Below are 22,150 nucleotides of genomic sequence, written 5' to 3'. Positions count from 1 at the left end.
AATCGCGGACAAATTCGAGCCATTTGAATATTCCAAGATAAGTCGGTCTCAAAGTATACTCAAAGGTACTTGACACTATCCGCATATTGTACTGGGGCATAAACACAGTCTAAGCAATCATAACCGTGAAGGAAGACATGTTGACTTGTTACAAGAGCCTTTACCGTATTTCTGAAGCATACTAATTGAGTTTTCCGAGCGCTCACTTTTATATGGCTTTTTCGAAACCAGTTCATTACATTTTTTATGTCGCTTTGAAGTAAAGCGACAGCTGCTTCGTACTGCATGTGCTTAGAAACAAGCAACGTATCATCTGTATACTGGAAAACCGTACATGTAGTAGTTACCTGTGCCAAATCACAAACGTATAAATTAAAAAGAAGCGGAGACAAAACGGAACCCTGTGGAACCCCTGCGTTCTACAATCATACAATCTGAGACCGATTTACCAGGTAGTTTTGTATGAATGCATGGAAATGTCCCCGAAACCCGTAATTGTGTAGTTTAGCGCATAGAATACTGTGGCCGGCTTACAGAATCGAAAGCCTTAGATATATCTAAAAAAAAAAAAAAAAAAAAAAAAAAAAAAAAAAAAAAGCCCACAGGCTACCTGGTTAAGTTCAAATGTTTGATATAGAAGATCAGACAGTTCTTCAAAAAGCGCATACGTGCTTCTACCAGATACGAAGCCATACTGGGAAGAAGATAAGATGTTATGTTTTAAAACAAACCCCTCAATCGTTTCAAGCACGTGTCTTTCCAACAGTTGCGCTAAGAAAGGAAGAACAGAGATGGGGCGATAGTTCTCTGGCTTCGATGCACCTCCGCCTTTAAATATTGGTATCACGCGTGCTCTCTTCAGTGCATCTGGTATTATACAAGTATCAAGGATTCTATTAAAGATAAACAAAAAGGAGTGGATCGGCCAGAACTCTGACGTTACGACGTATGTATTCTGCTGATATGCCATCAAATCCGACAGCACGGCCTTTTCTAGATCGATGCAACAATCGGTATAAGTCTTCTTTAGTTATTGGTGGAAGAAAAGCCGAACCCACTATTGAAGCAAGACCACCGTTGAGATCGACAGGATCAGTTGGTCCATCATTATAAGCGCAAACCGAAGAAAAGAAATCATTGAAGCTGTCCGCCACATTTTGATTGATAAATCCGAAACTTTTTGTTATCGGTTCCAAATATGTACCTGGATAAGAGCCTCTAAGCTCATTTACCAGGGACCACATTTTAGCGGGTTTATAACGCGAGGAAAAAAAAAATTATTGCGATAGTAGTTCCTCTTAGAACTGCGCATCAGTGATGTAACCTTGTTCCGGGCTTCTCGATAGAGGCATTATAATGTTTCATCATCAGGGTGCTGTCGACACCGTTTCCACAAGCTTTCCTTTTCTTCAGTAGCTTTTATTATCCGATTGATCAGCCAGTATACGTGTGGTAATCGCTTTCGGACTAAGACTGTTTTTCTACATGCCTTCGTTAAATCGGAAATCGCCGCTAAAAAAATAACTATATGCACTGTTCGGACACCTATTTCTTAACATTGCGTTCCAGTCATAGTGGGAAACTAGTCGGTCAAATTTAATGCAATCAAATATTTCAATGTATTTGGATTGTTTACTTTGGGATGGCTGGGAACTTGGGAATGAAAGCTGACATCCTATATAAAATAGTGGTCAGCCAGTTTCTTGTCCCTCGGACGGAATTGATAATCTAAAAAACTATTGAACAGACCATCACGTGGTCAATACAGGAAGTCACAACACGAGACAGCTCCTCTCGTGTAGCCTCGTTAACAACCTGACTCAATGCCATAGTCAACTAGGATGTTGGCTTTCTCTGAGTTTAAAATGTCTATGTTAATGTCTCCAATGCGACAAACGTTCGAATTAGGAGGTAGACAACTGAGATTTTGTTTTAGTTCATTCAAAAATGTTTGCATATGTTCGCAGGGGGAAGGGGAGGGGGGGGGGGGGGGACGATAGATCGCAGCTAATAACAAAACCACGTTAGAATTTTCCAAGCGGAAGGCGAGGCTTTCCGCCCCCGTAAAAGTAAGCGCCGTAATTGTAGTAACCCATTTAGACTTGATGAATACTGCTATTCCACCACCTCTCCTGGCCGTTCTTGCATAAAAAAGTGTTCTTGGTAATTCGGTAGACGAAACTGGGACAACATATCATCTTGAACATTTATCTCCGACAGTACAAATGCATTCACTAAGGCCAATACGTCAGCATCGACAAGGAACTGATCCCAGTATATTCTTATGCTTCTTATGTTTTTTTGTGAACGACTGAAAAAGAAGGCTTATCACAGTTTTCGAAAATAGATCCCAATAAACCGAAGCCCGGGAGAGAAATATAGTTTATCGCCATGAGTTTAAAGCATCTTATCGATGTGAGTGACGGATGCAATCCTGATGACAGGGCTTCCGTCTTCCTTTCGTGCAAAGATCTTTGAATTCCTTACTTAGAGAAACTTATAGCTGTTTTCTTTGTCTTTATATTGAGTTTTCCAAAAAAGTTCCTTATAGTAGCTTGGGTCAAGTTTTCATTGAGATACATAGCAGGTACGTTTTCTTTTCTTTTTTTTTTTTTCTGTGCCAAGGCACGAAGCTTGCCACGAGCCGCCCGCCAAGAGTCCCGCAAAAGCGGGGACGAAAATCTAATGAGCACGATAGGCGTTTTGTCTTTTCTGGCAGGCAGACGGTGGATCGCAACCACGTCACGGGGTTCAAAATCGATTACGGTATTTCTAGCTTCTGTGCGAGATCCGCGATAGCAGTTCGCAACTTCGCAAGTTTTCTCCCGGTGAAAATGGAAGCCCGTGTAGCTCCAATAATAATAATAATAATAATAATAATAATAATAATAATAATAATAATAATAATAATAATAATAATAATAATAATAATAATAATAATAATAATAATAATAATAATAATAATCATCAATCATTTATTTATCGTGCCCAGGAATAACCGTGAGGTCTACATCTGCTGGCGCACGTATACACAGTGTTACAATTGACGTGTGACACCCCGTGCAAAAAGGATTACGATTGACATGTGACACCCCCTTCAAAAAGGATTAACGGAGTATGTATCCCTAATTTGCTATGGTTGTCTCGAGTGGTCCTCAATCTGGCGGGCGATGTCGCAGTTATTACTGGCCCCTTTGTGTGCGTGCGCCCAGGAGGCGAGGAAGTCCGCCTTCCACGAACTGTGCACCACAGGAGCCTCGAGTCGCCGCTAGCGGAGGCAAGCCCGTGAAACGTCGCCTAGGACAGAGGGAGCAGCCGCCAAACCCCCGAATGGACTCAGTACCTATCACGTGACGTTGACGTGAGCGAAATCCCGCCTACGATTTTAGCGGGCCTATTTAAGTGGCCCCGCCATGTTTTTTTCTCATTATTCTCTTCTTTTCTATCCTTCATCAACCATGAAACAAACTATGCAAGTTTCGCACCAGAAATCGTCTTGCCCCTGCCTGGTCGCCATGGTCTACCGGACGTCTGCAGCCTGCCGACTACGCCACGCTACCCAGCAGTAACGCCGGTCGAGCTTGAAGGAACCGGCGTCGCAACAATAGAAAAAGAAATACAGCAAGGGAATATCAGTAAAAAAAGAATGAACAAAAAATAACAATCTTGAAAATAAAAGTGCACATACATGTAACCGTAGGCGCAAAATGCATACACAATAAAAAGGAGGAGAAGGGAAGTTGAACAATATGTGAGACTAAGACGCAACAACGGAAAGCTCATAACGGAACAAAGACAGAGAGTTGTGAAAAATATCAAGGTCATGAAAGTGGGCGTTATAAAGACTGTATTCTGTGGACGGTTGAGTGTTGGTGGTGACAGGCAGCAACATGGAAAGGTCTGTGTTATCTGGTGATCTTGCACGGAATACTCATCTTGATACAACTGAGGAGTTCGGGCACATGAGGATACCGTGAAGGAGTTTGAAAAGAAAAAGCAGGTCAGCGCGATTACGTCGGCAGCGAAGTAAGGGCAATGGCAATAATTCAACATTGCTTGAGCAGGGCCCAGCTTCTGTGTTAGCAAAGCGGTGATAATATATGCTGAGAAACTTTTTCTGGACCCGATCTATAATGTCACTGTTGGATCTAGAAATGCCGTTCCAGACGACCGACGGGTGTTCGAGTTGAGGAAGACAGATTGTTGTGTGCAACTTAGGAACGGTGTAGGAGAATTGAATTCTCTCGACAGTCTGCAAACAGAGCCAAGAGTGCGCATGCCCCGCATTGCAACGCGTTTAGTGTGAGCTGAAAAGTGTAAGGTTGCATCAAAAAGTACACCGAGATCATTGATCTCGCAGACCTTACACAACGGCACAGAATCTATAGAATAAGAAAAAGAAATGCTTGCTGTTTTGAGGGTGAAAGTCATGACTTTGGTCTATAGCAGCATTCAAAGTGAGGTTATTATCTGTGCACCATTTAGAAAAAGAAAGCAGGTCAGACTGTAGGACGCGACAGTCATCAACAGTGTGAATTGCCTTAAAAATCTTTATGTCATCAGTATATAGAAGGAATTAAGAATGCCGAATGGCGGAAAGAACGTCATTAAAAAAATTTTAAAAAGGAGTGGTCCTAACACTGATCATTGAGGAACGCCGCTGGTTACCATGTACGAAGAAAACGTTTGGCCGTTGACGTTAACAAAACATGATCTATCCATAAGATAACTCCACAAGAGATTTACAATTGACGAGTCAACACCAAAGTACGTAAGCTTGATCAGAAGCAATGAGTGGCTTACCACATCAAAAGCTTTACTGAGGTCGCAATATATGGTGTCTACTTGCCCCCTTTGAAGTACCGGCGCGGAGATATGTGTCATGAAGCTTGCGAGATTTGTGAAAGTGGAGCGGCCGGTGAGGAATCCATGCTGATTCGGAATTTGAGACATCGGTTTTACAGCCAGACTTAAATACAGGAAATACACGAGCAGTTTTCCACATGCGAGGGAAAGTGGAAGTATTCAGAGAGCTTATATAAGGAAGAGAAATGGGCAGCAAAACAATCCGCGACTGCTTGGACTTCTACTCCACTAGAGTCGAGCAGGCGAAAACACTATCCGCGATTACTAGTACGCTACTAGTACGATATACTTCCAAAATTCCGCCGGCCGGTCGGAGGTGCTCTTCTCCAAGAATGCAATATATGTGTCATGATCCCGCTTATAGAGGCGTTTCCAGGGAGTTCGAAAAAAGCGGAATTCTTCTCTCCATTGATTATGCAAATGACTATAATAATAATAATAATAATAATAATAATAATAATAATAATAATAATAATAATAATAATAATAATAATAATAATAATAATAATAATAATAATAATAATAATAATAATACGCGCAAATAAAGCGTCGGAACAGACAGACAAAGAACTTTATTCACTAGCATTTTAAACCGTACCGCGATTCTTTCAGCGCCCCCACGCAATGCGTGGGGGTTGCGTAAATTTAAGGAAAAATAATCGAAAGTGTTGTGAGCAGTTGCTTAGCATAATAGTGGCAATACACCATGTCGTGAAGCGATGCTCAGACATGCGGATTTTGGTAGGAGCTTTCCAATCTTGCAACACTCCAAATAAGGTGAGTGCAACGGTTTTACATGGCCTCCGAATTAACACAATGTCTGCATAACGGATGATTTAATCTCGGAGGCTATATTTTCGCGTAACTGCTTTCTCATCGGAGGAGCAATCGTTCTGCAGTTCAAAATTTTGGACACAGAGGCTTTGGCTGGGCACGAGTGAACTCCATAAGGAGAGTTTGCTGTTGGGCTGGTTAGAAGAAAAACACCTCAAGAAAAAGACTTGTCCAGAGACACTATTATTTATGCCAGGTGGCGCATGCAAACATTCTCAATCAGCGTGTATAGCGTGCACGTAAGCGCGTGTGTCCATGAGTAGGAAAAAAAGGAAAAAAGATGTGCCGATAAAGAAAAGTTCTTTCCCGTGGAGAGCGATCCCATCTGATTCGGAAGTGATGGCGACGGCCAGTGGCAGTGGAATAAGGCACGGTTCTTCTTGGGTTCAGAGGAAGATCAACCTGAGGCCACAACATCGGGGCGGCCATCTGATAACGGACGAGGTTGTGAAACAAGTGCCAGAGATTTCCCAGTTCGCCGTCGGCCTCTTTCACATACAGAGTAAGTAGTTGGAGGGATCGTCTCGCACCTTCAGCTTCTCTCATGTTGGGAGCTTACACGAGACTGATTTGACGGTAGAAACTTGCGCGCCTGCCGCTTACCAGACGGTGTAATCGAACAAGGAATAGTGGCATATTTACAGGGCACTGAAACTGTACTCTCGTGTGCACTCGTTGTATGCTTTCCGAAATCCACGAGCTTAAAAAATACACCAGCCTTCGTCCTTGAAGTCGGTCGTAATTATTTGCTGATGTTCGCCTATCGTGTACTAATCTAATCTTGCCCGCCGCGCCTCTCCTGTAAATTTGTGCGTCTGCCTATCGCTTCACAGAAAAAACGTGTATGAAAAAAATGTTTTCTTTTGTACGCTTGGCGGGCACTTGCGATGCTAGCTGCCGTAATTCGCCTCTTAGCCGCATCTTGCACTCGCTTACAATATTATTTTAATAGATTGTGTTCTTGCTTAAATGCCGCGGTGACACGCCTTCTCTAAAGCCAGTATACTTTTGCAGAAAACGTACGGAGAGTTACTTTCTACTAACAGACATCTTGAGTCGAAGTCTCGCAATGTTTATGATGCCACTTACGCCATACATAGCCGTTATCTATACATGCGCGCTGTGCCTTTAGTTCTCCGTAATGCTGTTAACATTCGTGACTGGTGAAACTGGGTAGTTGATGCTCTTGCACTCCAGAACTCATTTTTGCTACTTTCCGCATGCAGCTCCAGAACTGTACAAATAAAATCTGGATGTTAGGAAGGGCTGACACGACTGATGGAAAAAAAAAAAAAAAAGGATGACGTAAACTTTCAAGAGCAGTTAATTCAAAAATATAGTTCCTTAATGCGGGCAAGGGTATGAACGGAATTACGCCAATGAGTGCCGTGACGAATGGTCACTTTCTGAAGCAGGTGTTGAGGGAGAGACAGTGGTTAGAGAAAGGTAGGGCGGAAACAAACAAATTTAGCTGCACTATTTTTTTTATGAGGAAAAAAAAAAGAAAAAAGAAACGATAACTGTGAAACTGTCATACCAACTCATGATGAGTGGCTCTCTTAGTAATGCTGCAGGCGTCATAATGGTAACATGTGCTCTTCTGACACGTTAGAAAACAGCCACACTGCCTCAGACACATGCTGTTTTACATTGACAGAACTCTATGACATGGTGTGCATATGCACTGTATGTTTGTACCTGGCTGAATGCTATTGCTTAAATAAATTTTGTAACTGAGGTGGCAAGAATGGCACAATGGCATGTTAGTTACCATGCACAGCGTCTTAAATGCAGGTAATAGTAAAGCGTAAGCTGTAGTCCATAGTGTTATTTACATGGTCGTCTGTATGCAAGCAGTAGCTTCAGACCTTTCATATTCAGTGCGGAGCACCTTAGGGGCCTGGGCTGTCAGTGTCTAATGTGTCATGTGTCATGTCGTCATGCTCAGAAAACACAAGCGCAAAACAGGGCCAAAACATGCCAATACCAGCACAAAACCAGGTAAAATTAAACTAACTGGATTCAGATTAATCTAAAATACAGGAATACTCATGAATTAATTGAAGTAATTAACAGAAATTCGTTAAAATTGCTCCTAACACGCCCAGCTGCTCCGCACCTTCCCAGCTTTCATGTTGAGTGGAACTGTTTCTTTGGCTCTATGTGTGAGGTGGTTTGGCTCCATGTGTGTGGCATTTTTTTTTTTTTCTTTACTAAATCATTGGTTGCTGTCATTTGACCTGTGCGACTGCTTTCTTTTTTTTTTTTTTTTGGTACAATTTTTGCCATGGAGACTTTTGACCACTGCAAAAAAGTGGCAGTAACGCAAGTCCCCAATTTAATTTTGAGAACTGATTTATTGCATTTTATGTGAAGCAATCCGGGTTGTAAAGTGTGCCATGTTGTTTCTAGAGCAGATACCTGTGTAAGATAACCATATACATTACCCAAAGTTTTAAACAGAAGTAGCAGTTACATCCTTAATCTCGGGCATGTTTGCAGTATTGTCGCATGGGAAAGCAATTGAATTTTCAGCCCTCTTGTAGTTGCGACGCTCAAGTCTCTTAAATCATTTCTACTTTATTCCCAATTAGCAGACAATATATTTTTTTGTTTATATATCTTATGTTTGTTTTAACTTGACGGTTTTCACCCGTACTATGTGGCTCATACCTATCGATAGAAATTTAGAGAACCATTATATTCATGCGTCATGCAAAGTTTAGCTGACCCTTCTTTTCTCAAAGTTGAATAAATTGTCTTTGACATGTCCTTCACCATTTGGTTACAGTTATGCACACATCTGCAAGTTTGGCATTGAATGAGGTGAGCATTTTTTCAATAGCCCATTTAGACAGGAAGTGTTTCATGCCTTGTTGACACTTTTGTTTTCTTTTCTCCTGCCTTTATTATTTAGAACTGGGATCCAGATGTTAGGTGAGTTTATTATTCATCATACCTTTTGCGCGCTGCATACACGTAATAATATGTACTGTGTACATTTTGTGAAAGTTGTATATTAAGCTGAATTATAGCAAAATATGCTAAGGTGAGAAACCATGTTTTTTTTATCAATCAGTAGCAGCTCCACTCTGTGCTGTCAAACAACTTGCTTGAATAGCACTTCGATGCACATTCGTACACAGCATAGGTGCTCTAGCAGTACCAGAAGTCTTGCTTATTAAGCTAAAATATGTTGCTTGTCTCTAAGCTTTTTATTGTAAGTTAACTGCAATTGCTTGCATATTTCTGAAATAAATACATTCTTTGGATGTACGTGCCTCAGATATGTTAATAACGCACGTTGATGGCTGTGTTGTAGCTTGCACACTCATTTTCTTTATTGGAGAAAGAGTGCAATCACTCCATATTGTGTGCACTTGCTAAACTAGTGCTTGCTGTAAATGTTTGCTTATGTATGAAGGTGTTTTGACTTTTGTCTAAATCTTATGTGTTTCCAGAGATGATGTAGAGAACTTCATGAATAAATTAGTACCGGAGGTAAGTACAGTGACATTTTTCAAATACTTAAGGCAATGTTTTCTGTATTAACTCCCATGAGCAATTAATTGTGATTTCTTTCAATTTGTTTCCAGAATTTACCTTACCAGCACTCCTGTGAAGGCCCTGATGACATGGTAAGATGCTGTACAATATGGAAATTGCAACTGAGCCTGTGTACTTTGTTACTGCCATATGTTTACTTTTTGATGGAAGTCGACAAAACTTGTTGCATAGATGACAAAGTCCTTGGGGATGTTAACCATAACTGTTACTTATGTGCAGTTTCTTGCAGTGGCCTGCAGCAGGTAGTGCAGTGTTACATTGTGCAGCTAGCTATTCTCGGGTTGTTGCCATTTCTCCCCTGAACTCTGTACCAAAGTGTGCTTTAAAAATTTTAAAAGATGAAGTACCTGTTTCCAACTAAAAGTACATAAATTTGAAACAGTTATGTAAAAATGATTTGTGTTTTTACAGCAAGATCGCTACAAGACGCCGGGCACGTGCCACTCCCTGCAATTTTTGTGTTAATATGTGGCCTTCCCGCCTCCTTCACCCTTCTTTCCATTCCCTGTCCCCGGTCAAGCAGGTGCACCTTATAGAAAAAGATGAAGTTAAATAAACGTGGCCAGCCAGTGCAAGCAAAGAGAGAAAACGTTGGAATATGTAGGTGCTTCATCGTGGCTTCAGTATGAGTTTAACCTGTTGCTTTGTCAAGACAGCCTCCTCTGATACTACTGCTCGCTTCTTTTCATTTCCCTTGTCGTACCCATCAGCATGTTGACTCTTGGAAAATAGACACTGCACAGGATTTAAATTTGCTTCAGGTAATTTTTTTGGTTCCAGGTAGCTTTTAGCGAAGCCATGTCACTGACAGACTCTTCACATGGCTTTTCGTCTCTCCGAAATTTTAGGACCTGATCTTAGGGCTAAGGTGCCAACTATCACATCATAGCGATCCTTCAAAAAGAGCCAGGCGAAGTGTTTTGAAGAGGCACATTTTGTGAAAGGCTATAAAAAAATTGGCTGTGGTTTAGCTCTGGTTAAACCTAGTCGAGTAGCGATAGCTACAGACGCTTGGCTGCGCTTAGGCTTCGCTTGTAGTTAGACATGTTGTTATTAAACTTAGTGGTTTCCCACTAGACTAAGAAAGGAGAGACGCTGGGGTCAACCAACGAGTAAAACTGTATTTTTCACACTAATGAATACGCTTCTATGATCCGTAAAGTAATGGGCTTTGGGGGCAACATCATCAATGGTGCGTCAAGCACAGCTGCGGAGCGCGGGGTGTGACGTCATACATAGGGCGCAGCGAGCGCCTAACGGCAGGAGTGGTGGCCGCGTGGCGACCGCGACGAGGCGAGTTGCTGGAGAATCGAGGGTCGTGGTGTAACGTCACAATGCGGTCACAGCTTAAAGTGCGGCGACAGCGAAGAGGCGAAAACCTGGCGTAATGTATCTATCGCTACAAAAATTAATTTGATGTACTGTCGTCGACCCGCCATTGTGGCGCAGTGGCTGTGGGGTTCTACTGTGGAGTCCTGGTCACTGGCTTTGTTCCTGACTGTGGCAGCCAGATTTTTATGGTGTCAAAATGCAAAAATGCTTGTTTGCTCAGATTTAGGTGCACGTTAAAGAATCCCGAGTGGTCAAAATTAATCCGTAGCTCTCCATTGCAGTGTCCCTCATAACCATCTGTGCAGTTACGGGGAATTAAAGCCCATAATTCAATTCATTACTGTTGTTGGTGGTCAGTTTAAGTAGAAAACTGCAATTTCAGTGCTAGGCAGTACAAACTGTTTGGTATTGCTGCTGGTACAAGCCACTCATCAGCTACTCATCTTTTCTCGTTGCAGCCTGCCCATATCAAGGCTATTCTGTTTGGGTCGAGCCTGTCCATTCCGATCACGGATGGCAAGCTCAACCTGGGCACCTGGCAGGGCATCTGGCTCTGTGAGCATAGAAACAGGGCAGGTCAGTGACCTTCTGGGTGCAGCACACTTCGCACTCCTTTATTTTTATCTCGTCATTTGCATGTATATGGCTTGTATTGTCATTTTTTTTAACAGCGAAGGTCTTAAGGGCTTAATCTTCGATGGTCGCGTCCGGCAATAGAAAAAAAAACTCTCATTGGCGGTATGCTGCATGTGCGAGTGAAAGCGCGCGAGGGTGAGGGACGTGCGCTTTCACGAGGAGCGAACGCACGGCGGAGAGCAAACGCGACTTCCCAGTGGAAGGGGAGCGGTGGGCGAGGAGGGCATCGAGGCACCCTAGACTGTGCGCGTGCGTGCCCGCTCTCCCACTGCGGCGCATGCGCGCAGCCCTGCCGGCCTCTGCCGCTTGTGCCGCCACCTCTCTCTGGGCTCTCGCCCGCCTCTCCCCTAACAGTGTCGACAACGGCGTTTAGGGGCTTCTGTGCTGAAGGAGCCGTGTTTGAAAGCAGCTGTTGGACCATCTTGGGGGCTCATTGAGTATGTGACACTGGATGTTAGTGGGTCTTCAGTGAACCTCTTTCACGCCAATTTGGGTCACTGGGTGTGTGCCATGAGGTATGTGCCACTCTTCAGTGACAAAAAAAAAATTCTTAAATATTTATTCGGTGCTGGGTGGAATTGAACCCACGTGTACTTTGCTCTGGTGCCAGTGAACGGCACAGCGTCTTCAGAGGGATGCACAAGATAGGATGCTGGCTGCATACAAGCCTCATACATGATGCATCTCGGCAGAAGCAGTACAGTGTGTCACTATATTGCTTCAAAGCTAATTACATTAAAGTCTACATTTATTGTGCGATGGGTTCTGCCGCAATTTTTTGCCATAGTAAGTTGGGCAATATTTGTTCTTTGTGCAGGAAAAAATGAGGGCATTACATTACATAGGAATGCTCAATAGTTTACTACTGAACATAAATATACAGAGCTATGCCTGCTTATGTAGCTGGCTTATGCCAGGATACAAAAATGAAACCTTCAATTTTCATATGTGGCAACTGTGCTATGAGAACAAGATCAATTCCTGGCTGAGTTGGCGCGTGTTCATCGTAGAAAGAAATGAGCACCAAACTAAACAAAACAGGAAACAGGCTACTCATCTAGTCTGCATAATGGGTTAAGCTTTTGCTCGTCATTCCCTTTGTATGCACCATCAGAAGAGCAGCTGATTAAATAAGAAAGAACAGGTATGTGCAGTATGTGCACTCAAGCTAAAGAAGCAGCTGCGCTGCTGTCGCATGATGAGAAGTTCTACTGTTTGTGATTTGACGTTGCGATGGTCATCAATCTGCCTTTTTCACGGCCCGACGGTGCATGCGCCCTGCCCTGGCGGATTAGTCGCAAAACGTTTTGGAAGGGTCGCGCGCACGGCTGCGCGGCCCCATCTCAGGGGAAAGTCCTCCGGGAAAAAAAAGAAAAAGCACTCGGATCGCGCTACTGCAAACACTCATGCCGTGTACCGCGCATTGAAACTCCACTGGTAGCTCGACGTCGATGCGGTACTGAAAACTTGCGTATAGCATAAGGCTGCAACTCCACTTTAAAATAGAAAGCGGCGAGGGCTTTGTCCGGACTGCACAGGGCAACCACGTTGCCTCCTTGCATCGATTGCTATAATAGTAAATTTATCGATAAACCCCTGCATTACACTTGGACGACACTTAAAAACATCACGTTGCTGACGATGACTTCTTGCAGCGTTGGTCCTCACATGCTGGTAGTGGCAGCATATGCCTGACTTCACGTATTCGTGAAGTCAGGCGCAGTAACACTGGGTCGATATACGAAACCAACAAGACGCTCACTCCAACGATTGGCCGACTTCTCAGCACAGTGTGTCGCTGACACCATTTTATCGTACCAGGCCTACAAGCCGCAACCGACGAGCGCGAATTGTCACACTGCGATGGGCTTTCTTGTCGAAGGCACCGATAAAAACAGCGAGCCGACCATCGTTAAACCGAACCCCACGTGATCGGCCGTACGAACCCTAACACGATAGCCGTAGCGCCTTCGTGTGTACATATAATTAATTGCGCTCAAAGTGAGTAATAACATGCCTATGAAGTTGAAATGCACAAGCGTCAACCCTCGCAAGCCATGCGCATGAAGTTTGAGCCAATGTTGCTCCTGCTCAGCGAAGGTTAGGCCTGGCGCCGTCGAGTTCGTGCACCCGCTGTCGGCGGACCTGAACTGAAAAGTAAGCAGCTAGGACGAAGGAAACTGCTTTTATAGTTCAGTTCTGGCCTTAGCGATTTGAAATAAACTGCTTGTCGCTTTCGCACAGCGCGTACACAATAAGCTGCAAGCAGGAACAGAGCGCTCGCTCGGTCCAACGGCTGTGCCAACATCTGTATATATACGTCACCGTTCCCGTAGGCTGCCGGTCGCATTCGCAACGTAGATGGGGGGGTCTGCTGACACATTTCTTAATTCCCGAGATGTACTGTTTTTCTATGCGTCAAATGCGGAACAAGAGACGGTGCATTCGGTACAGCAGCATAAACAACCGCCTCGCTCAGTAATATACCAACGGTGTCGGCAATGGCATCCGCGTTTTCGCGGGAGAACAACACGGCCTTTAAATGAGCGCTTATGCGAGCACAGTTTTCTCACATAATGCTTTATGACACGCGCAAACTGTGACGAAGTTAAAGAAAAGCGAGAATTAGCACAGCTCGATATCTGTAACAGTCGCTGTTATTACAGTGGCTCACACTGACTCGTCTCACGGTGGAGCAACGTGGCTCAGTATGCACAGATGTGTGTGTTTTATTCTACGTTTTGACATTATTTCATATCAGGGATGCACCTTTTCCCCAATATTTGACGCTAACAACGATCTGTGCCTGTAGATGTCGATGTAAACAAGTGCAACACTTTGCTAAATCCGACGCGGAAGGCTGCGCGCTCCAAGATTTCTTATTTATGCAAAATGTCTAAAAAATGTGTAAAAAGAATAAAAAAAGGTGAGGTGCAAGTGCACAAGTCAGCGACAATAAACTCCAAAGCAGCCGCGACGGCAGGCAGAACTCAGCGTGTCTTTATCGGCCGTACTGTTAACAGAACAGCGCACTCAGGCCTGCTCACCCTATATACAGTATATACATAGCCGGTGAGTGCTACATGACTTCCAGGAACGACATGCTGCCCCGGAAAAGCCATTAATAATTATTCGCGATCCACGAAACGCACACCCGATGTGCACTCAACATGGGCGCAAGTGCACAACTCAACCGGCGAAAGCCCCGGCACCCTTCCAAAACGTTTCCAGCGTCGTGCGGCAGAGGGCAGCACAGGAAAATGAAAAACTGCAGATTGAAGTGATGTGATATCGTAGTGTGCAGCAAAAGAACATGCTGTGCTTTCTCTCAGGCTAGTATGACTCATCTCTGTGAGCACCTCAGTCTTGCGGTTTACTATGTCGGTGTGGAAGCATTGCTCACTGAGAAAAGCGTCTTGATGAACATGGAGTACCATGGCAAGGCACTTATTCTGTGTCCAACACTAAAGCTATAAAGTCTCCTTCCAATTATTCTTTCTCTTTCATTCTATTCTTTTGTGTCATATGTTGCAATGAATCTGGTGATAAGAGGAACACAGCGGTATGCAAGCCAGTGACAAAGGATGAAAAGAAATAAAAATACAAAATATTTACAAAGTGGTGACCACAGTTATCATTTCAAGTGTTTAAAGTGGTCTTCATCTGTAGGTCAGAATGTTATGTCAGATAGCTTAGGAAAGTTTGTCCGTGTTTTATGCATGTTGTCAAACGCTGATAGGCGTGTTGGTCCTTAAAGGCACTTGTCATTCATTGTTTAACTCTTTCAAAAATGGAAAACGATGTCAAATTTCAGCAGTTTGCACGAAAGTATTGGTGGGCTCACTTTGGTACATATATTGCTTGAAGAAATGAAGTAAAAAATATGTATAAAAAGGGATAGAGAAAAAAAAGTGCTAAGTGTTCATGATGATACCGTACGACTTCACCACCAGGAGAGTGTATGTTTAGGGTATGGATTCAATCCATTTGATGCGTTAGGCATGACGTCATTCCCGTTGCAGTAGATGTGCATGTGCAATGGGCCTCAGTGACTACATCAGCGCTCTTGAGTTGGTGCGTCATGTAACACTTTAAAGAGGGCTCCATAGATTCTTTCTTACAATATTATCTAGAGGGAAATCTGGCACCACTGCCTATGCGAGTTTCCTATCAGGCCTTGTGCTGCCTTGCGAATGCCGGTATGTGGGTGTGCGAGGCTTTGTCTCTAACTTGACTTGGCCTGAGACATGGTCACTGGCTGACCAGCTAAAACTTTCTTAGAACAATATACTTGTAAAAAGTTTTTATTCACCCGTACTACATCTTCCAATACAGTTTACTCACCTACAGTGCATAACCAAGCAAGATCAAACAAAAAACAGATTACAAACTGCCGCGCAGCATACTCTGACCTTGTCATCTGTCCTCCAATCTTAGTGGCTTGCTTGTACATGTTATGTTTCATAATTGTAAATTCAAGCACAAGTCCTTATGATTGAATAAAAAATGTTTTCTTGTAATGTTAAAGAAAAATAGCTCTCTTAAGTGCTGTTTTAGTAGAGAATGAACCTTTGTGACAGACGAAACGTTGATAGTCAGGGGTGCCTCCTAGATGAATTGGCTCTCCGAGAACGATGCCAGTCCAAAGCCACCACATCCCAACTTTCCCATGCATACAACAGCGCCGCAGTGCCGGTTTTTTCCTCTAAGTAATATTGCAAAAAACTCGATGGATGGCTCCAATTGGAGTGGCCCATCGATCAGTGAGACAAACATTTTATGGCCAAGAGGGTAGGACAACAAAAAGATTCTCTTAGTTTACAGTCATCTTTGATGATTTCTGCGCAATTTTTATTTCCACTCAACACTTAGCTTTGACATTACATTTTCAGGCTCCAGGAAAGTGGTGGTGACAATCAATGGCTCCTTGAAAGACTGAAGGATAGAGTGGTGTGATGACTACGCAGACTTTGCCCCAGGGCAGCCACAAGACGCTCTTTGTGGGATTGCAGTGACTGAGGGTGAAATTGTGCAGTAGCTGTGCCAGGGCAGTGTTGAAGCAAGAAAAGCCCGTGGAGTACACAGCCTTTCACCATCATCACGATAACAGAGCAACCACTGCCATGGACGTCAGTGACCAGCGACGGCATCGCCCCGGGCTGCTTTTCTGTAGGCACAGAAGAAACTTGAAAGGACGTTTCTGTATCCCTTGTCATCCAGCTTGTCACTATCAGAGTTATTTTCCTGTGTCGCTCTTTATTTTTTGCTTTTTATTGTTTGCACTGATGTTTGTTGATCATTGGTGCTAAGTGCTCTATAGCGCTTCATATTATTCAAACACTTGAGCAACTGTACTGCCTTAATGCAAAGCAACAACTTGTTTGACAAGCATTCAGTCTTCATTCTGTCTGATGTTTACATTGTGTCAATTTTAAAGCTATGATTTTTAGATGTGGCACATGGAATTAGCAGCTCAGTTATACTAATACAATAATTTTTCGTCCTCTGAGAAGGGATATTGTTGTGACTACAACCCCTTTCTGTCTGCAGTTTAGATGCATGCTTCAGGGGCAAGGTCATCGGTTATTGAGATGTCCATCTGTTCAGACACTTTTTTGCCTCAAAACCACTTAGGTGGACCTGTTGGCACCTGTGGGTGCAACTGGGAATAGATGGATAGCTCTCTGTGTGACCTGCGTGCCTGTGTAACAGTGCTACTGCACGTGTGTTTATTGGCATTTTCTTTTCACAACTACTTTACTTTACACATTCCACCTTCAGCTTGAAGGTTCTCATTGACCTGTTGCAACGTTGAGGAGCCACTAGATTTAGACCTTTCGACACTGACGTCACCTCCACGCTGCAAATGCAGGCTTGTAATTAACCGACCATGCTAAATGTGTACATAACTTCTGATAGCACGGTCACTAATTTCCTAAAGTTGGTAGGATGCTCCGATTGAGTCATTAAAGTTACACACCATGGTTGTTGCTTACAGTACTAGTCTCTCAATCTCTCTTTCTCCCGTTTTGTACCACACAGTAATTTCAGGGTTGTGCAAAATGATGATAGTTGTTTCCATGAATGGAGCCTCAATGGCTGTGTGGCTACCAGTGGCCATTCCCTGGCCACAACAATTTAGCGCATTTCTGAGGACCGATCCCACTTAGCATGCACTTGCAACGTTTGGGCACAGTGCCCCTTTGCTGTAGGACTTTTGATGGTCTGACGCATTCGGTTGTGCTGGGCGGACGACGAAGTGAGGAATGCCCTTCCCCTGCAAGGTGTCTGCAAAGTCCTGCCATTACTTTTCTACTCTGCTTACTAGTGCCCTCGTGCTGAGCTGCGTGTACATAGAGTGGTCAGAGTGGCACATAGCACAGGACTAGTGTACTTTGTTTTGGGCAAATTGTATCCATGCCAAGCTTTGGTTGATTTCAGTGCCATAGCTTGGTGCACTCTGAAAATATTTCAGGTTTTTTTTTTTGAGACCATTGCAGGAAATGGACACGAACACAGCCTGTGACCTTTAAAAGTGTTGGAAAGCAGGAGTGAAAGTGTTGTGATTCCTTGTGCAATTACATGCATTTTACATGGCTTGCGCATAAGTCCTGTAAAAAGTACCTGCAGCTCTCAAGCTTTGTTCAAGGACATTTGCTGTTGAAGTCCACAAGGGGAAATGTAGCGGCTCATAAAACCAGTCGCACAGAGGGAAACACTGCTGCTCATATTGTCAGCTCCCCCGTTTTTTTTTTTTTTTTTTTTACTGTAATGTGGGCTCAGCCTTATTGATCGTTAATATTTTCATGGAGGTTATTTTCTATGTGTTTTTTTTTTAACTCATAGACATCATGCTGGAACAAAACTGCTCTAATATAGATATACTATCTGGCTGTAATATAGATATAATATTTAGTTGCTAGCTGTTTTCTTACCATCAGCAGCGAATACAAGCAATGAGCATCCACAGGGCTTGTATATGTCAATCCTCAAATGGTCTTGTAATGGTTACCAGTAGATACTGGATGTTACAGGGCAAATATCTGGGCACTTAGAGCACGCATGAAAAGTTCCCTTTTGTAAGCCCAGATTGTTGGGAAAATTGATGCATTCTTATAATAACCGAGTACGAAACATGAGATGTGACATGTACAAGGAGACGGCAGTAGTATCTACTCATATCCTATTATTTCTGTTAAAATTTTTGCATTGGTTAAACTTGTATCACCTTAGCTCTGGCATGAAAAGAGGCAAAGCAGGCATTAGAAACATAGAACATAGAAGTTTTGTGAGAAGTGCAGATGGCTTTTGTCTCTGAAAGGAAGCATTTATGAAAACTGCCAAATTCTCATTTTAAGCGGCGTTAGGGTTAAGGACAACTGCTGCAAAATTCAAGGTGTCATAGCACGTACAGCCTGCCATATCGCGTATTGATGACAGGGTGTGTTAATTTACCTGTACACAGAATAAATTGATGTGTGCAAAATTTATCATAAGAAAGTTAATTACCAGCTGGCACTATCTATCTCTACCATGTATACCTATTTGTTGTGAAGCAATATGTAAAATATATGCGTGTACTTGCATATCTGAAATACTTGATTCTGAAAGAATTGTTTGTAACCAAACTACTTGGAAGTGAATATTGGCTGCATCAGCATCTCTTTCTACTAAATATGATTGCTTCACTGATATTTCTATGGGTGATGTGTTATGGAGCTGTCCAGTTTCCCTGGTGAAGAGCCATAGGATGAACATACGTACAAAATAGAACAGCAGCATGTTAAATTGGACCAATGCTGCAATGTGTGTAATATGTAAAAACTGTATATCGAGTCATGGAGAATTTTTTTATCTCATATAGACGTTGACTACTTTGCAGGGCATTGGCTCTTGTTGACCTTTAAATCATTGCACTTATTCCATTGAAAAAAAAAAAAAAAAACTATGTGAAGCTTTTCTTTTTATGGTGGTGTATGGGAATCTTTGGGCAGACCTTTTCAAAAACATGTTTAATTGAAACAGCAGTTCTATTGCAATTTACAGTTTAATTTGTGCAATTTGTGCAGTAAGTTGATAAGTGACAATTTGCTTACAGCTCTGTAAGCCAAATGTCATTGCTCTCTGATGTAAATTTGCATAAGTGAAAATGTATCTAAACAGTGCAAACCAAAAGTAGCTATTGAAAGTTGTGCACCTCTGTGCAGCAGTTGGCAGGTCCTTTTTTGACAGAGAAACATGACTCTTAAGAAAGTACAGTACTACTATAAAATGTGATGCGACGCTGCATCATGCTTACACTGCATCACACTCGTTGCGAAAAGTTCTGATGGCATCTGTATTTCATGCCTTGACTCAGCTTGCCACTGTGTTTGGAAAATAGTAAAGTACAGTTGGTACAACAATAAGAGAAGATCAAGGGGCTGTTTTGTTTCTCCTGATCACATGGCTTTCCCAAAATGTTGCACACAAATTAGCACAGAAAAATCTCTTGATATTTTAAGTTTCAGTGCTCCCGGTGATTGACATTGTCTGGCTTAAGTGGTAGCAACTGTATACCCTGTCGACTGTGCTGACTTGGTCGCATCTCGAGGTGTCCACTGTGGCCTCTTTATTTCCACCGCGCAATTTTCTTCAGGTACACATGCTGTAAATGTGACAGTGCTTGTTTGTTTGTTTGTGTCTTCATGGTGATACTTATCTTGGATGTAGTTTCCTATTGAAACTTTCTGTATGCAGTGTTTACATGTTGTTTGTACAGAAATTATGCAGAATTCATGTGAAATCTGCATCACTTTCATATGAGTAATAGAGAAAGCATATGAAATTAAGAATGAAGAAATGCATCACTAGAGTTCATTGTAGTGTTCTGTCATGACATGGAGAAGATATAGAAAAATTTATGACACAGCTTATATATGTAATCTTTATTTGGTTAAGAAAACTGTGAGTTGGCAGCAGCCATTATGCAATGTGCAATGTGTGTAAACTGGTGTGGATGGTAGGAGTGGTAGAGCCTGTGAACGTAGCTATAGCGGTTGGGAAGTGGGTGGGAGGGAGACGCTCTGCTGTATTGCTCCAACTGTTGCTGTTTCTATAACTGTGCAAAAAAACCTAGTTAAATGAACTGCTGTTTCTTTTTTTTTTTTTTTTCCTAGCCAAGTTGGGACATTAGTGAATGAAACTTGAATTTTCATTCCTTACTGTGCTCACAATTTACTAGTGCAATCGACCTCATCCGTTGCGAGATCCCTGTGGCTGCACTGTGTTAAAGCACTTCTTGTTTCTTTTCTTGGCTTTTTTATAGTTCACATAATTTATGTCATCCACTACGGAAAGCACTGAAGAATTAAACAGTATATTTTGGTAAATACCTAGAACAGCATTGGTCAGTCAGATTATAGGTAATAGGTTCTGACCTTATTATGCCTGAAGCATTAAGTAAAATATGTGCTCTGGTGCTTTTAAATTATATGGGCTTGCATAAGGTTGAAGTAACCGAACGGAAACTTGCCAATATCTTTCTGTTCTATCGTGCCTCTTGAATGACAAATGAAAGCAGTCTTGGTTGACTTTCATGTGTTGCACATTGCATGTTTGTAAGTCATGTACTCATGTTCATGAGGCTCTCCCTGGTGGGTACTTGCTTAAGACGATTTTCAGTGGCTGCCGGCTTTTTACGTGAGCATATCATTACATTGGAGCTGCGCACATTTTATGTGATTGCTATCAGCTCTTGCATCCTGTCAAACATTTCTTTCCCTTCACACTTATTGTACTTAAGTGCTGCAGCTCACAGCACAGTCGCAGCCTTGCTTCCCAAGCCCCGTACAAGCTCTGATGGGCTGTTTCCCACATGTGGCAATGCATTCACGATTGCGAACTGTTTTGCAGGGAGGACTGTCTCCTTTGGCTGAATGAAAAGAAAACATATCATTTGAAGGATGTGTTCCAGAAATTTGCTGTTAAAACTTGCTGATTTCTGCGCGTGAGCACAGTTTCTGGGATGTGTGTAGATCCTGTACCTTTATAATGCCAGGGCATGTGTCTGTGTACGTTCCTGCACAAATGCAGTGACGTGCGTTAGTGCAGAGCCACTTTCGGTTTCTTCTCCCGGAGTTTCCAGTGTAGTGCTTAAAAATGTTGAGAGGGAGAGAGAGAGAGAGGGACAGTTCATTGTGAGGTTGTTGCTTGTGAGAGAGAGGGAAAGAAAGAAAAAGAGGACAGTAATCCCAACTGGTGCCAACGGTCGCTGTTCTGAGACCAACAGGCAAATGATGACTGACATGCTTTTGACTGTTGTTCCTACCGCCTCCATGTTCTGGCTTCCCTTTGGTTCCACGCTGGTTTCTTCTTGCTGCTGCTATAATAACACTTTTTGCTCAAGACCCAAAGGACGCGGAGGCGTTCTTATTCATTCAACACAAGCAAATGAGGTCTTTTACCCAGTCTTCCTACGAGACCTTTTGCTGTTATTCTCGGGATCTCTCTTTTGTTAATAAAGGCTCACAGGCATAATTCTCAACTGCTCGCCGTGTGTGCTGTACAGTGACCTCAAAAAGGTGATTCTACTGTCGTACGTTTCTGGTGAAAGGGCTGATTGGAGTATGTGCCCGAAAAGGAGGAGGACTGATTGAACGACAATTGTGAAACCAACTTTACATTTGCAAAAGCGTTCAGAGCACTTCATGCTTCCACCAGCCCACTTTCACTTACTAGTATCAGCAGACATTGACAGCACAGCAGGTTTTGCTGTACTTGTTTCCAAGTCTCTTCTCAACCTAGGCATTTATTGCTCCACAAGGCTACCTTTTATGCAATAATAAAGTGTGATTTATTGGTCCGAAATATTCGTCACACTTCTTAATTGTTATGCATTACTGCGGTTTATGCAGCTATGTGAGTTTGCACTGAA

At 42.8% G+C, this 22,150-nt stretch overlaps 1 protein-coding gene across 1 annotated transcript; it reads left to right on the top strand.

Annotated features, from left to right (window-relative positions):
• The first annotated feature begins 5,906 nt into the window (after positions 1-5,906).
• On the top strand, positions 5,907-21,760 carry LOC119442313 (UPF0047 protein YjbQ). Its single transcript, XM_037707144.2, has 7 exons — positions 5,907-6,202; positions 8,492-8,526; positions 8,618-8,637; positions 9,162-9,201; positions 9,297-9,338; positions 11,058-11,175; positions 16,128-21,760. Exons 1-7 carry the CDS (start codon positions 5,956-5,958, stop codon positions 16,172-16,174), a joined length of 549 nt encoding a protein of 182 aa, XP_037563072.1. The 5' UTR covers positions 5,907-5,955; the 3' UTR covers positions 16,175-21,760.
• Positions 21,761-22,150: the final 390 nt, after the last annotated feature.

The sequence above is a fragment of the Dermacentor silvarum genome, chromosome 2 (assembly GCF_013339745.2).
Source record: "Dermacentor silvarum isolate Dsil-2018 chromosome 2, BIME_Dsil_1.4, whole genome shotgun sequence".
NCBI lineage: Eukaryota > Metazoa > Arthropoda > Arachnida > Ixodida > Ixodidae > Dermacentor > Dermacentor silvarum.
Note: the sequence above shows the minus strand (reverse complement) of the source record. Positions and strands in the feature narration are given on the sequence as shown.

Coding starts and splice junctions, on each gene's coding strand:
- LOC119442313 (XM_037707144.2), top strand. CDS start 5,956: ATGAGTAGGAAAAAAAGGAAAAAAGATGTGCCGATAAAGAAAAGTTCT. Junction 6,203..8,491: donor CGGCCTCTTTCACATACAGA/GTAAGTAGTTGG, acceptor ATTTGGTTACAG/TTATGCACACATCTGCAAGT. Junction 8,638..9,161: donor AACTGGGATCCAGATGTTAG/GTGAGTTTATTA, acceptor ATGTGTTTCCAG/AGATGATGTAGAGAACTTCA.